At 36.9% G+C, this 16,301-nt stretch overlaps 1 protein-coding gene and 1 long non-coding RNA gene across 3 annotated transcripts; both read right to left on the bottom strand.

Annotated features, from left to right (window-relative positions):
- Window positions 1–1,200: 1,200 nt before the first annotated feature.
- LOC114466545 (uncharacterized) lies at window positions 1,201–1,793 on the bottom strand. The gene is made up of 3 exons (XR_003674452.1): window positions 1,651–1,793; window positions 1,430–1,433; window positions 1,201–1,233 (listed from the first exon to the last, which is right to left on the bottom strand). It is a non-coding gene; the product is annotated as an uncharacterized LOC114466545 (long non-coding RNA).
- Window positions 1,794–2,496: 703 nt separating this feature from the next.
- Window positions 2,497–15,274, bottom strand: idh3g (isocitrate dehydrogenase (NAD(+)) 3 non-catalytic subunit gamma). 2 transcript variants are annotated; one of them, XM_028452043.1, is made up of 13 exons: window positions 15,167–15,274; window positions 14,880–14,927; window positions 12,314–12,325; window positions 10,419–10,516; window positions 9,264–9,379; window positions 9,099–9,159; window positions 8,843–8,975; window positions 7,284–7,417; window positions 7,084–7,186; window positions 5,467–5,613; window positions 3,982–4,076; window positions 3,818–3,878; window positions 2,497–3,090 (listed from the first exon to the last, which is right to left on the bottom strand). In XM_028452043.1, exons 1-13 carry the CDS (start codon window positions 15,245–15,247, stop codon window positions 2,989–2,991), a joined length of 1,191 nt encoding a protein of 396 aa, XP_028307844.1. In that variant the 5' UTR covers window positions 15,248–15,274; the 3' UTR covers window positions 2,497–2,988. The 2 variants fall into 2 exon arrangements, with proteins under 2 accessions (XP_028307844.1, XP_028307845.1); XM_028452044.1 differs by lacking the exon at window positions 12,314–12,325.
- Window positions 15,275–16,301: the final 1,027 nt, after the last annotated feature.

Here is a 16,301-nt window from a genome sequence, read left to right as displayed (position 1 = left end):
AAATATACAAATACCTTACAGATATTAACACAACATTAATATTACAAATATGATACAGATATTTACAACATTAATAATACAAATGTGATACAGATATTTACAACATTAATAATATAAATATGATACAGATATTTACAACATTAATAATACAAATATGATACAGATATTTACAACATTAATAATACAAATGTGATACAGATATTTACAACATTAATAATACAAATGTGATACAGATATTTACAACAATAATATAAATATACAAATATTTACAACAAACAAGCTGTGAGGTTACAGTGATGCACTATACAGTGTGATCGCCACAGGCAGGAATGATTTCCTGTGGCGTTCTGTGGAGCACCGTGGTTAGATCAGCCTGTGACTGACCAGCACATCATGGAGTGGGTGGGACTCATTGACCAAGATGACCTTCACCATGGACAGGCTCCTCCTCTCTGTCACCACTGTCAGAGAGTCCATTTTAATCCCCACCACGTCACTGACCTTTATGAAACACTTTCATAAATGTTCAGATACTGATTTCCAAAACCAAAAATGGTATTTTATGACAGATTATTGAAAGAAAGAATTTGTAGCAACACTTACCAACCACAAGAGAGAGATGGTTTAGAATGAATGCTTTGATGCGTCATCTTGTTGACCATGTGCCTCTCAGCACAGCTCCAGCTGAGGCTCTAAAGGGATTCAAAGGCTGTTATTGTCGTATACATAAGAGGACAGAGGAACAGCTAAGAGCAGGGATGTGTTGGGTAAAGGAATTCTTAGGGATTTTTTTTAACAGAGGACTTACTCATGATACAGTTTGCCATCTGTACAAAGTGAATAGTTGACATGAAAGAACAGAGAGTAAAAGGGCTTGATCCAGTCGATTGGCAGGATCTGAAGCCCACGTGCACAACACACACACACTTTTTGCATACTCGCAGATTGCGTATGATCATTGGTTACCTGTGTAAACTCATTTTAGTTCAAGGGCCAAATACGGATCAGTTCAATCACAAGTGGGCCGTGGGTTTTTGCTGGGAAAAAGAAGACTTTCACATTAGACATAAAGTATAAAAGGCATCAATCGAAGCAATAAGTGACATATACTTCAATGTCTTTTGATTTGTTTATTTTTTGACAATTTTTTTAATCTCTTTGGGGAGATTTTGTGAAACAATTTGAGGATTTTGTAAAGACAGTTCTTTCAACAACAATTTACAACTGAATTGTCTGGAAATTATGAAAACTATAGAAATTAATCTATTCATTGTTTTTCAACCTTGGGGTCAGGACCCCATGTGGGGTCACGTGAAATTTCAGAAAAATTAAAACAGCTTTTCGAAATGTTTTCTTTTTTTTTTTTTTTTTTTTTAATAAAACACACATTCTTAAATAACTATTTCTATACATTAATTTTGTGAAACACAAATCTTTGTTCAACTAAATCGTAGTAAAATATATAAATATATCTGAGCTCAAACATGATCAAAAATGAATTTAAAATGTGTTATCACTCGTTCATTCCATCATTATGCTCTGTAGTTGTTTTAAATAGTTTTCTAAGCAAAATTTTGTGGTCGGACGAAGGGGGTACTTGGATTGAGAAGTAAGAGAAAGGGGGTACTTGAGCCAAAAAAGTTTGAGAACTACTAATTTATACAATGATTCATGTTTTCGCTGTCGTTTTCACTTTCTCCCGCGGGCCAAATCGGACGCTCTGAAGGGCTAGAGTTGGCCCTCGGTCCTTGAGTTTGAAACGTGTGAATTGAACAGATCATCCTGGTGGACTATCCCAGTCCATCCTTTGTATGTGAGCAGGAGGAGGTCAGCCATGATGACACTTGGCCTTTCTCATGCATGTTACTGAAATGGTTCTATTTTAAAGAGATTGATTAAGTCACATGGTATCTATGGAGATGTTTCAGCTGTAAGCAAGGCAAGAAACATCCCATTTTCTAAAGGCTTAAGTTGTCCTCTTTGAATTCTAGAATTTATTCAAAGTATTAGAAATTCATCAATGTTTCCAATAAAATCCACGGTGCTGCCTGCCATCCAGACTTTGTAGCAACGTCGGAACAATTCACAGCCCAGCAGCTCCAGCTTCACGCGCCTGAAGTCCAGCAGACTTTTTGCCATGACCTGGATGACCCAGAACTTTCACAGACACTAAAACACATTAAACATGAGCAGTGCAGTCTGCAGTGTCTCACACACACACATGAAGCAGTAAACATTTGAGTTTAGTTGCAGCTCCAAGGCAGTGATAGCGCCCTCTACTGATGAAAGGTCAAATAGTCACACACTGACCAGCCTTGACGTTAAAAAGTCAATGTAGCATGAAATTGTAAAACAAACGGAAGGATCAGTGAGCTTTGAAACACTTGAAGCAAAATAATCTCTGACAACAGCCAATAGAACAACTACATTAGAATGAACTTTTGACCGAGTACCTTTATACATTATTAGAATAGATATTAAAAAAAATACAAAACATTCAAATATGCATTGTTTTTATTGATATTCACTTATACAGTACAGACTTTTCACTCTGGCACGCATACGATGATATTTTTCTTCTGGTGATGCAATATAAAAACAACAAGTAGCAGTAAATTCTGAACAAAAATAATTGGAAATGCTGCAAAAGTTGGATGAACATTTAACAATGATTAATAGAATAGCTGTAACATTACGTCAGAGTCAAAGATAAATAAACCTTTTCATATTCATAGACTCCTAAATAAGACTTTTTACTTTGTTACAGAACTTGATAACGTGTCGTCTTTACTAATAAAACTAGTAAAACCACAGCTGTGTGAGTGTACACTGAGGTGGTCAAATACACGTGAAGATGAGAATAAAGCTCCAAGACTGGAAAGAGGCGTGCACAATGCATCTGCTTCCATCCTCAACACACACACACACACACACACACACACACACAAGAAAAGAAGAATTCAGACAAGTGTTTTGCTGAGATGACATTTAAAACTCTGATGTGAGCTGCCCTTTACTCTGGATGATCCTCATGATAGACTGTACGACCTCCAATGTAGTGCCCTGGCCTCCGATATCAGCCGTGTGCAACTACACGAAGAGATTAAATGAATAAATGTTGGTAAACATGGAACAGAACAAAAGAAAGCCTCTGTATCACATGTCATTTCTGAGTGTAAATGCAGCTGCAAAGCTCTGTAATAGGAGCTGATGGCACACATTGTAAATCAGATCCCACACAGTGCTACACTCCCTCAGAGCTTTGTGAGGACGAGGGGGGACTGTGCAGTAGGGGTGTGCATTGCCATGAATCTGGTGATACATCCCGATAAATCCAGATGCTAAACAATACAATATACATTGTGATATCAATAATTACAAATTTCACCTTTACAGGTACAAAATGGTATGAAATACAACTTATTTCATTGTTTTAAACTTGTGAGAACAAGTAAATAGTAACTAACTGTAATTCAAGTACCACTATAAAAAAAACCAAGTGGTATGTTTATCAAACTGTCAAATTACATTTTTGAAAAAAGTTAAACTTTTGCATGTTTTATGAAAATCAAAGTCCAAGCTAAAACGCATTGAGGAGTGAGATAGTTTAACGAGGTCTGATGTGGTTCACTGACACCTAGTGACTGGGTGTTTAAGTGCTACGCATATGTTAGTGTAATTAAATGTTTTTTCTATAAAAAACACAATTAAAGAAATCGATTTGGATGTTTTTTTTAAAACGATAGGATAACTGGGCGGTGAAATATTGAGATATAGCACATAGCATGCTAGTGTGTGACTGTGATGGACAACTCACCCTGGTTTCGTTCATGGTAGTGAGGACAGCGTTCCTGATTGAAGTGGCATGATCGTTGAGTCTGTGGACACAAGAGGAGGAGAAGAGGGTTTACTTGAGTAGAAAACCACAACACTGTGCGTCTGAGAAAACGGTGGCACAGATTCATAGCTGGTCAAGCTTACTCAAGGTGGTCGAGCATCATGCAGCTGGCGAGCAGCAGTGCAGTAGGATTTGCAATGTTTCGGCCCGCAATACTTTTCCCAGTGTTCCTTGTGGCCTGAAAGACAAAAAACGTTGGAACTTCATTATAGTTCAATTTATGACATAATAATAATAATACATTTTATTAAAAGTGCTTTTTCAGACACTTTACAGGTAGGTTAAAATAGCCCTGACGAAGACCATGCTTGGTCGAAACATGGTGGCTTTTTTCATGATTTGGGGATTATAACAAAGCCTGGCTTCCAAATTTTTCGACACTTTACAAGTAGGTTAAAATAACAATGGCAATACAGTGATGAAAACATAGAAATATAAATCACAAAAAATAAATAACATCAGCAAAACAGGCATGAGTGAGTGGATGGTTATATGTTAAACAGGTGTGTTTTGATAAGTCATTTGAAAGATGGGAGGTCAGTGCAGTTTCGGAGGTGTCTTGGGAGGGAGTTCCAGAAGGTAGGGCCAGCGTCTGCCCCCCACCCCCAGGTTTTGTGCTTTGTCTTGGGGACAGCAAGAAAGTTGTCATCTGAGGAACGGGAGTAGGGGGCGTGGTTGTGAAGGTCTTTTTGGGTGAGAAGGAGGAGTTTAAATTGGATGCGTTGGGGAGCGGGGAGAGAGTGGAGGTTTAGGAGGACATGAGTGATGTGGTCACGAGAACGAGTGAGAGTGAGGAGGCGGGTGGCGGCGTTTTTGGATGTACTGCAGTTTGTTGACATGGAGGTTGTACCAAAGAGGATGCTAGTGCAGTAGTCAAGGCGGGATGTGATAAAGGCATGAATGAGAATTTCGGCGACAGGGAAGGAAAGTGATGGAAGGAGACGAGAGATGTTTTTGAGGTGGAAAAAAGTGGTTTTCATGACTTGTTTGATGTGGTGGTTGAAGGAAAGGTTATTGTCTAAGATTATATAGTCATACTTTATTTGAAGTTTTATACATAACACTAACATTATGCTATAATTATCTGTCATTAGCATGAATAAGGTGTCATGAAGGCTTCATTAGATGTCGTTGGCTAAATTATGACATCTTTGGAGCTATGTTGGCATTTTTTGGGTTAGATGAAGGGATTTAGTGGGGTTAGGTAGTGTTCGAGGTTAGCATAACAAAATGCTAGGGTTAGGTTAATAAACAACATTTAATGACAGCCTACTTGACATCTTATTCATGCTAATGACAGGTGTCATGTTAGAAGCGTCTGTTGATCACTTTGATGTTTCTTTTGAAGTTTCCTTGACTTCCGCGTAGTGATTCCAGCAAGACGATTTTTGTCTTCTTTTTTAATAGTATGTTAACATTTCATTTATTCAGACAACTGATACAGTTGTGTGAATAAATGAAACCCTAACATACTATTAAAAAAGAATTCAAAAATAATCTTTGCTGGAGTTACTAGTTACCATTAACAGTGCCCAATGAATAACTGTACCTGCTTCCATAGCACATACCGTTTCAAAGACTGCATAATCACGGCCGTAGTTGGCACCCGGTACGAGGCCGGGCCCTCCGACCAGGCCTGCACAAACATTGCTCACCACGTTCCCATAGAGATTAGGCATCACCATTACATCAAACTGCTGAGGTTTGGACACCAGCTACAAGGAAAAAGAAGAAGATAGGTGTTCATCATTTTTCCATTACAATTGCATCTTCACTTATTCTTGTTCAATTACGATTACAGTGACTGGCATTTTTTCCAATTACATTTATAAATATTGTTTCCCCTTGAAAGTAAATTATAAATGTTTTTAATTACTAAAGTTCAATTACAATTAATCACACTTTCTGAGTCAGAAATAAATACTCCCATCAAATGTAACCTTCCTCTTGTGTTAGCTTTCTGTTAGCATCTCTTATGATAACAGGTTGGTTTTGACCCATGTCTTAAATCAGCTGTAAAATACACTAAAAAAGATGATCTAATATCTAATTTGTTTATCATCTCTTGGTTACCTTGTTAAGCTTCCTTATCCATGAAAATATTGGTATTAATATTTTTGGTGTGGGTGTCTGAGCCTTTATTCTGTCAGTATACCCATTCATTTATATGTTTTTTTAAATGGTAAAATAATCCTCAAGAGAACTAACAGGTAGTGAGAAAAGTTGATATGAAACATATTTTAATAATTGTCAACTACGTATGTGTAAGCCAGAGAACTGCAACCGATTTTTTCCAATTACTATTATAAATACGTCATAATTGTAATTAACTATCAATAGCCTATTTGCATGGGATTAGGTTTACCTAGGGACCACATGTAATAATTGGGGAGAATGTCTGTGATGTTAATCTCGTGCGAATCGGCCATGTAAGTCATTTGTAAAGTAAAAGTTCCCCCGCAAATTACCTACTATATTTTGCTGAACTCCTGTGATAATACTAATCCAATGCGAATAGGCATCTCTGTGATTAGACAGAAATGGGCGGGATCTGATGCGTGATTACGCATTGTTTTGTTTCCGGTGTCACGGTCTGAGTTCAACCCTAACCCTAACCTAATCCAATAAACTAATAAAACACGTGTCCGTTCACTTTGAAAACAAAAATAAACAAAACCGAATAAAAATTTTTTCTAGCAAATTCATTTTCCGGTAGTGCGCATGCGCATATATGCGCATAATCAATCTCAGTACGAGGTAAACTCAGAATGTGACGCATGTTTATTTACTTGTGGCGAAGAATGGAGGCTGCATTGGAGTGGTTAGAAAACCTTATCGCCCCGTTTTTTTTCTTCTGTTTGTAGCCTTCTTTTTAACACAGCTGGCTAGCGCTAGCAGTAACACAGCGCTGAGCTGTGGTCTAAAGCCGGCAAAGTTGTTTTAACATCAACTCACAGTGTTTCATGGTTTCAAATGTCCGTAAATTTCAGCAGAATCCAAGGATTGGGTTATCCCATGCGAATGCGCCACATAAAAAGCAGACGGGGGTCCCGAGGTAAAACTAATCCCATGCGAATAAGGCTACTAACTTGATTACAATCATTATTGATCCCAACCCTGGTGTTCATATCTAAAAGTTTTTCCCAAACGTTGCCTTCATGAAATGAAAAGTGAGCCACTCTGACCTGCATGGTGGTGTTGTCGACAATCATGCTGTCAAATGTGATGTCTGGGTAGCCTGAGGCCACCTCTTTGCAACACTGCAGAAACAAGCCATCGCCAAGTTTCCTGGTGGGAAAGCAGCAGCAGCAGCATCCTCATCATCATTAAAAAAAAAATTATTCAGATTCAGATTGTAGAAGGTCAGGCAGCTTAGAGGACTTACATGATGTTGGCCTTATGTACAGCAGTGACTCTACGGCGACCTTTGTCCCTGGCCAGTTGGAAGGCGTATTCTGCAATGCGCAGGGAATTGTTTCTGGTGATGATTTTCAGACTCTCCACGACCCCTGAAACACTCTGAGAGGAGATATAGAATTGAAGGTGGAAGGAGCCGATTACAAAAGAAAAAGAAAAAAAAAAAAATAGGAACAAATAATTCTGACCTATCATAAAAAGCCCACAGCGACACAAAAAAAATCAATTTCCCCACCTGCGACAATCATTACAAAATGTTGTAGAACGCTAAAAAACAAGACTGCATCCAACACACGCCATCTTCAGTCATACGCCAATTCCACATCTTAATATCTGTAATAGTTTTATTAAGTTTAGGTTTTTGACGACTGTCAATAAGATAATAGTTTGCAGGTTTTATTAAATCAATACGAACTGTTGCTTTGTTAGTTTAGTTTTAACTGTCGTTCATATTCAAAACCATGGAATGTAGCAAACATGCTGACGGTTTGAGGAGCAGATTCCAGTCTGATTTTCACATGAACTCCGTCATGGTTCAATTGAACTATAAACACAGCACGGACCAAATATACAGTATATCTATATATATATGAACATACCATACAGGCATCTATTCATAACTAATCTCTGTTGGAAGCTGAAACCACTCCCTGTTTCTGCCTAAACTCATTTTATTGCCTTTTATGAACCATTGACACACGTTTCCTTACAGATGCATGTACACCAGCACACAGCATTGTAGTCACACGCATCGTGTTGTGTAACATGTACTGGATCATATAGAGTAGTTTTTTTTTTTTTAAATGAATTTACATTTTTATGCATGTTGCAGTTTTGTATTTTAAAAAAACATCACTTAATGCTGCTTTTGTGTACACATCTCCTTCACTTTCACTTGACTGTATTTGATCAAATTTGCAAACAGATGCCGGTAACGTAAGAAGAAGCTGGTCCACAGCAGGAAGAAGGTTGGGGATTACTGTTGTAGATTTAAAAATGCTGTGTATTTACATCTCGTGACATCAAAACAAATTGGACAATAACATTTAACAGACATCTTCACCAGATTAAACCTTTTTTTAAATTTCCTAATGTGCCGTATGATAAGTGCGACGTATTCGGCACTATATAAATAAAAGTAGATTTCGGGACCTGAAAGACATGTCATCTTTAAGCATATTTAAAAATGCTTTAAAATCCTATTTTACCAATCTTATTGTATATATCATGTACATTTTAATATATTTGTTGGTGTAATGAAAATGTGACTTGATGTAGCTTTTTTTTGTAATGTTTCTGTATATTTTTAACTGCCTTAGCAACCGTCACGGTGGAAGCTGATAGGGATCCAATGAACACATAAACAACAATAAACATTATATACATTCAATTACTTCCACTAATTTGATTATAAATGGATGTAAATTAACTTCCATCATTAAAAAAAAAAAAAAGCAGCACAGAGTGGAGGAGTTTAGTTTAAAAGAGGCGAGGAGCAGAGCTGACTAATGTACTGCTGTGTCTGACCTCGTGCTCCAGGCTGCTGTACTCTCCCTCCGTGTTCTCCCTGATGATCATGATATCGATGTTCTTGTGGCGAGTCTGGACCCCGGGGAGGGACTGACAGTGCATCACATTGGCGTACAGATCCAAGCTGGTGCTGTTAATACACATTAAGAAGGAATAAGAAGCAAAACCAGGTCATACTTAGTGTATATAAAGGAACCAGAGGCGAAAGAATGTTGCAGAGGTGAGTTGCTCATGTGACAATAATCAAACCTACCGCAGGACATTGTTTCTGGATTTGACTGATGCTGGCAGGGTATGCTTGGTTTCTATGTTGCCTATCAGGAAATAAACGAATTACTTAGTATGAATGAAGCTACATTGCTTTAGCATCCAGGAAAAAAAACAACAACATACAAATGTACACAGAGCACTTAGTTACCCTTGAGAGCGACTCCATTGCGGCGAATGGCAGTGATGGCGTTATTCATGTCGTCATCCGTCTCCAGAGCAGAGTTGACGTGCACCACCTCAAAGTCCACGGGGACGCAACTAAACCTGCAGCAGTGACACAAACCACAGCTTAGACAACATTCGCCGACGGGTACTTTACACCAGGGTCTCCCACACTTTTAGAGGCCAAGGATTTGCTAATTACACAAAGTTTCAAACTATATGTTCTCCCAGATTAAAAAAACTGCAGAGGAGGATTAGGGCCACTGGAAAAAACATACCTAGGTCCAACATTTTTATTATTATTATTGTCCTGAGAATAAAGTGAGAATTATGTGATTAATGTCTGAATTATGAGTTTAAAGTCAGAATTCTGAGATGAAAGTCAGAATTCTGAGATTAAATTTAGAATTGTGGATTTTCAATTAATTTTTCACATTCGGGGAGAGTCAATTTTGCTTTAAGGCATAACAACAGGAGTACAACAGGCAAACATGATGAATTTAGGTGACTTTTGACTTGTCTGAGGCGTTCCAGAGGAAGCTACGTATTTCTCTATTACTGACTCGCATTCTGACTTTGATTTCAGAATCCTGACTTTAATCTCAGAATTCTGACTTTTTTCTCAGAACATCAATAATAATAATAATAAAAATTGGATTTTTGTTTTTTTTTAACCCTAATGTTCTTCCGTAAAAAAGTTGTACAGACCTGCTTTAAAAAAATTCAACAAAAACTGTTTCATTTATTCAAACTTAGCAAATGTATCAGCAAACACATGCTAGCTAAATGCTATTTAACCATTATTCTGTCTAACAGGAGCTGTGCAGCAAGAGTTTCACAGGGGATGTTATTCATAAAGCAAATCATCAAAGAGTCACATGATTCATACGTTTAATATTGTTGTTGGAGCCTTTATTCTGCTCGCAGCTAATGTAGGATTTTAAGGCGGTGATGGATTTTATTGTGGCTACATGCACTGTGCTGTACATTATGATCATGTGAATTGTAACTTTGCTGTAAATCCTTTAAAAGTCCATCATCCTAAGTCTTACAGACCCCTCAGGAGTCCCAGATGCTAATTTTAGAAACAAGGCATGGTGTTTTAAAAAAAGATGAGCTGTTTAAAGCAAATGAACCCAACCTGAAAACCTCTCGGACATGATTGAGAAGCTCCGGGCCGATCCCGTCCCCAGGGATGAGGGTCACGGTGTGGCGGCCTCCGTACTTTGCAGGCGGTGGCTGAAACGTAAACACGGAGCACAACAACAATTAAACTATAAACAACAAGAAACACATCTGTGTTTGTTATAGGGCTGCACAATTAATCACATTTTAATCCTGATCATGATTTTGGTTGCCATGACTAAATAAACCTGATCGTCTGCAATATTTAAATTTAAAATACAGGCTCCGCCCTCTGTAATATTCAGTTAACCTTGGGTACATTTTAAATTCTGGGGTCAATTTGTTTTTAATTATAATTCAATTTTAAAGCTTAATTTTGCACTGTCAACTGTGCACATATTGTTTGTTTACAAGTAGTGCAATAAAATCACAGATTTTTCCTCTCATATGACAAATAATTGTGATTACAATATTGATCAAAATACTCATGATTATCATTTTGGCCATAATCATGCAGCCCTAGTTTGTTATACATTAAAAAAAACCAAAAAACTTTTGACCTTGGCAGCTAATTTTTTCAAGTACAATGTGTTTAAGGGAAAAATTATATAAAGCGTTTTCAAAATAAAAGCCAACACACAAAAAGTATCTTAAAAATACCTACGATAACGCTGGTAATTTAGTTTTAATAAGTACAAATTGTGTAATCAACAGTTGTTTATTATTGTTGGGCAATGTTAAAGAGACTCCCAAAAACAAACAGAACAACAGAAATATAGATGTTAGCATATTGCTAAATCGCAAATAGTGTGAAAGAGAATGAAAGCGCAACATTGTAGTATTTAACACGTACTGTAAATTATGACGGAAGTGTGAATTACAGAAAAAGGGACAGTTGAAACTTAGCATCTCATACAATTCAACTTAGTGATGTCCCGATACAACTTTTTTTCTTTTTTTTTTCATTTCCGATACGATACCGATATTGCAGCTGTTGTTGTTGTTGTTGTTGTTGTTGGTCGATACCGATACTGTTCGATATCAGCATAATCATACATACTTTTATTCCTTGTTTTGTAGTGTGGAATTAAGAAAAGGCTTGATCAAGTGATGTTACTCAAACAAAGAACAATAGTCAGCAACAGTAGGTATGAGAAAAACTGACCCATTTATTATTAGGGATGTCCCGATCCGATATTGATATCGGTCCGGTATCAGCAAGAAAACTAGTATCGTATTTTATCGGACTGCAACTAAAATCTCCGATCTATGTCATATTATATTTATTCAATTGTAGAATACTGTAGATATTATGTTGAAGGTTAAAATGTATGTAACCAATTGGTTAATAATAAATGGGTCAGTTTTTCTCAAACCTACTGTTGTTGACTATTGTTCTCTGTTTGAGAAACGTCACATGATCAAGTCTTTTCTAACATTCCACTCTACAAAATAAGGACTAAAAGTATGTATGATTCGTGATTATATCGTTTTGGATCGATATTGGTATCGGCCAATAATCAAGGCTGCAGTATTTGTATCATATCGAAAGTGAAAATGTTGTATTGGGATATCCCTATTTATTATTAACCAATTGGTTACATACATTTTAACCTTCAACATAATATCTAGAGTATTCTCCAATTGAATGAATATAATATATATTGGAGATTTTAGATGCAGTCCGATAAAATCCGATTTTCGTTTTCTGGTTGATATCGGACCGATATCAATATCGGATCGGGACACCCCTAATTCAACTGATTCATTATACAATTGTTACTCTGTGGTGATGTGGTGTATGCTTTTTTCTGAGTCAAAATTCAGCGACACAAAAGCAGTTCACAGCACATGCAGTGATGATGATGATGATGATGATGACATGCAAACAGTCAGGATGCAGCTACTTACAATGTTGTCTCCCTTTTCATGAAGATGGACAGCGGGGGAAAAGCAAAAGGACAGAAGTCAACTTGAGTTAAATCCAAGCAGTAGAAACATCACCTCTTTAACCTCCATGTGAGTGGGAGAAAAAAAAAAAAAACACCCGACATGTAGCGCTTCTTCCACCTTAGTATGAAATATCTATGCACATTCCACACCCCCTCCCCACACTACCGAGGAAGAAACCAGCACCAATCAGCTCTGCATTTAAATAACAAGCAGCATGTTAGAGCCATATGAGTGAAAACCAGTCACATGTGGGAGATACTGGGATAAATGGATCCATAGGTTTTAGTGAGCGTGAATTAGTTGCTAATTGAAGATAATAAATGGTCACACTTTACTTAAAGTTTTATACATAAGGCTGACGTTACACTGTCATTGACATGAATAGGTGTAGACTGGGCATGTCTTAACTACTCCAAGAGCCACGCCCATAATCACAGCATTTTTTTGAGTCAGCCACACCTCAGAGTTTAGATACTCTTAAGGTTAGTTAATTTTTTTTTGTTCTCTGAGAAAAAAAATCACTGTGACCACCTCTATTAATGTAAGGGCGCAAAACATCATTTTTGTACATTGAGGACTATAAAAATGTGAAATGCTTCCAATCTGGCAACCCTTGTAAACAACAGTGATTGAGAATTGTTGCTTTTTTCAACCAATATCCAATATAACATCACAACTTTTGTTATTCCTTTGTTGTAAGTGATTATATTAATCATAATGTTACTTTATTGGCTTTAGTGAGCATGAATACATTACTGAACTCATCTCATAGCCCCAAAAATAAACAGTGCAATTAGTTGCTAAATTGAAGATAATAAATGTGACTTGAATTGTTATACATAAGGCTGACAATATGCTATCAATTCAATTAACTGTGCAGCCCTAGTTAGGGGTGAGGGTAACAAAGGACACTTAGTGAGTCCTTATTCATGTCACAATAATGACAGCGTAATGTCAGCCTTAAGTATAAAACGTCAAGTAAAATTTTACCTAATAAATAATAATAATAATATGAAAATCACAATTCTTGTTATTTGTCCAGTCTTACATCTTTAATGTTGAAGTATTTATTTTATTTCAACGTCAAATAATTTAGAAAGCATCACAGGTACTTGCGAGCATCTTTGTATCTTTTTATTTGGTTCTCCATTAGCTTTGGCTAGAGCTGTTGCTCCTCTTCCTGGATTCCACACCCAATATAATTGTCTTATTCGTGCAGTGTACAATGACATACAACACAAAGAAAATAAACAAAGCAAACAACTAAAACAAAAATATAAATATACATTTACAGTTATTGATCACTATACATATTAGGGATGCAACAATATTCGGTATTTAACCCGAACCGTTCAATACGCTTTGTTCGGTTCAATGCACGACAGCAAACAATGGTATTTTTGGTACGTTTCCCCATCACAAAACTTTATCAAAACTTTGTGTAGCCGCGCATGCTGTGTGATCCCCTCAGGAGTAGAGACATGAGAGCAGCACATTGTTCAGGCTCAGTGCCACGCGCTGCTCATGCCACCTTCAGTGTTTGCGGCGCGGAGGAACTTGTTAACCTACATTCGGCTGTGCATTTGTACGACTCCTCACCAACCGTCCACGTTTCACCGTCATTCCTCCGCCTTTTGACTGGAGAGGTGCCAACAACAGTCCGAAGCCAGCCCAGGAGCTGGCGTTGGCCCTGCTGCGTGTGTGTCAGACTGGAGCTGCAGGAACCTGTCTATAGAGCTGGGGCATGAACACTGTGAACGTGCATTAGAGATGCGCGGGCCAGGATTTTTCCAACCCACAGGGCCCCTCGTGTACGGCAAAATCTTACCCGCACCGCCCGTCCCGAGCTGCTGCCTCTATTTTCAGAACCCGCTCCAACCCAACGGCTTCATGCTTTACGTCCAAAGTAGAGTTCAGTTTGTGTAAAGAAAAAAAAAAAAAAAAAATATATATATATATATATATATATATATATATATATATAGGGCTGAACGATTTTGGAAAATCTAATTGCAATTTTTTTTTCCCCTCAATATTGCGATTGCCGTAACCGTATCGCTACCGTGGCCCAAAAACCGTGATGCATACCGAACCGTGGGAAAACTGTACCGTTGCATCCCTAATACGTATACATTTATAGATCACATAAAACTAATCAAACTTATTCTAATTAATTATATTCCGTAGCTTTGATTATACATCGTTTTGTTAATAACTTTTTCTTTCGGTAGTTTTTTTTAAATTGAAATTTGTTATTTTCTTGAATCATTTGTCTTGGACTGAAATCAGACTTTAAAAAGGCAATAATGTAATTAAAAGTTTCTTCTTATCAGTAAATTATAGGACATAAGGCATTGATAATAAAAAAGTTTAAACTCACTACATACACACTAAATTCCCCTTTTAAAAAAATGCATCAATAATAGAACAATGATCAACAACACAGAACAAAGCAGTGATCATATAACAGGATAAAAAGGTCATTCTTTCATTGTGGGTTGATTATTCTCACTCATTCACTCACGTTGAGCCCACTTTTGTTCCTGTGACTTGTCAGTGTTGTCCCAAATACCTGAGAGAAAAACAACAGTTAGTGGATGAACAAAGGCGAGTGTCTAATAAAGGTTTATATGACTTTAACTCCTCAGCAGAGACATGTGGAACTGGATTTAATCTAAACTAAAACCCCTTTAACCCGATGACCTTGTCCTCACGTATTACAGCAGTTTCACTAAAGGCGCCACAACAATTTTAGAATGAACCTAATGAACAAAAGCAAAAAAAAAAAACAAAACACGAGTCTGATCTTACTTTAACGGTATTTCCAAGGCGTCCGCCACCGAAAGGTTTAATAAATCTGCACAGTGACAGTACAGCTCCGTGGGCAGCCATCTTGATTGTTGAACGAAGGCCTGTGTGATGTTGCCAAATAGTGCAGATGTTTTCCCGCTTCAAATCTGTTATATACCGGAAAAACCTTAATCGTTTTTAGTTCAGGGTTTTAATTGAATGAATTGAAAACTTGAATGAAAAACCAAAACAAAACATTAACAAAATATGTGTCACACATCTGAATGGCAGCAATGATATCACGACTATTCTTGTATTTATCTGTATTTTATTTAATAATGTAAATTTTCTTTCTCTTTTTTTTTTTTTTTACTTTTAATTGGAAATATTTCTGCAGCATCTGTTAAAAATATTAAAAAAAGAAGCAATTTCGCCCTGGGATGGGATAAATTAAGTATATCTGATTCTGATTATAGTATTATTTTACACTTTATGTTTTATGGATTTTTTTCCTCATGATTCAGCTACTGTTATACATCCTGCTTTATTGTTGAAACAGGACAGTCCATTGGAAGTCCTTATCTTACAAAACATGTTAATGCTAATATACATTTCTAAATTGCCTCTAAGAATTTATAGCAGTGTGATAGACAGCTATATAATATTTATATGCAGATGTTTTTTGATTTCTGGTTGCACAGAAATCGCTGTGTGATTTTCATCATAAATGAAATGAGAAAACACATGTACAGTGTTTGTTTACTTAGTCTGAATTATTTTCAATAGTCAATTCATAATTTAGGAAAGTATCATTAGCAAACAGTGTAATTTCCAAAAGAAAGGCTCATCCACGTAACAGTGCACTTGTTCAGAAATCAGAATCAGAAATGTTTTTAATGGCCATGTACAGTTTTAAGGACAGTACAAGGAATTTGTCTTGGTAGTTGGTGCACAAAACAAACAACAACAAAAAATAAAAAAACAAAGAACAACCCAGCAACAACAATAATAATAATGATAAATATAAAGGATGAGGGATAAATAAAGGATAGATAGAGAATAAAGGAGAAATAGGATAAATATAAATATATATATATACAGTGCAGCAGATAATGTCATCATGGAGGTGGTATTCGGGTGGGGGGGGGGGTTCAGT

Source organism: Gouania willdenowi, chromosome 7 (assembly GCF_900634775.1).
Source record: "Gouania willdenowi chromosome 7, fGouWil2.1, whole genome shotgun sequence".
Classification (NCBI taxonomy): Eukaryota; Metazoa; Chordata; class Actinopteri; order Blenniiformes; family Gobiesocidae; genus Gouania; species Gouania willdenowi.
This window is presented reverse-complemented; position numbering and strand designations above follow the sequence as displayed.

Coding starts and splice junctions, on each gene's coding strand:
- idh3g (XM_028452043.1), bottom strand. CDS start 15,247: ATGGCTGCCCACGGAGCTGTACTGTCACTGTGCAGATTTATTAAACCT. Junction 14,928..15,166: donor GCCTTGGAAATACCGTTAAA/GTAAGATCAGAC, acceptor TTTTTCTCTCAG/GTATTTGGGACAACACTGAC. Junction 7,418..8,842: donor ACAGCAGCCTGGAGCACGAG/GTCAGACACAGC, acceptor ATCTCCTCTCAG/AGTGTTTCAGGGGTCGTGGA.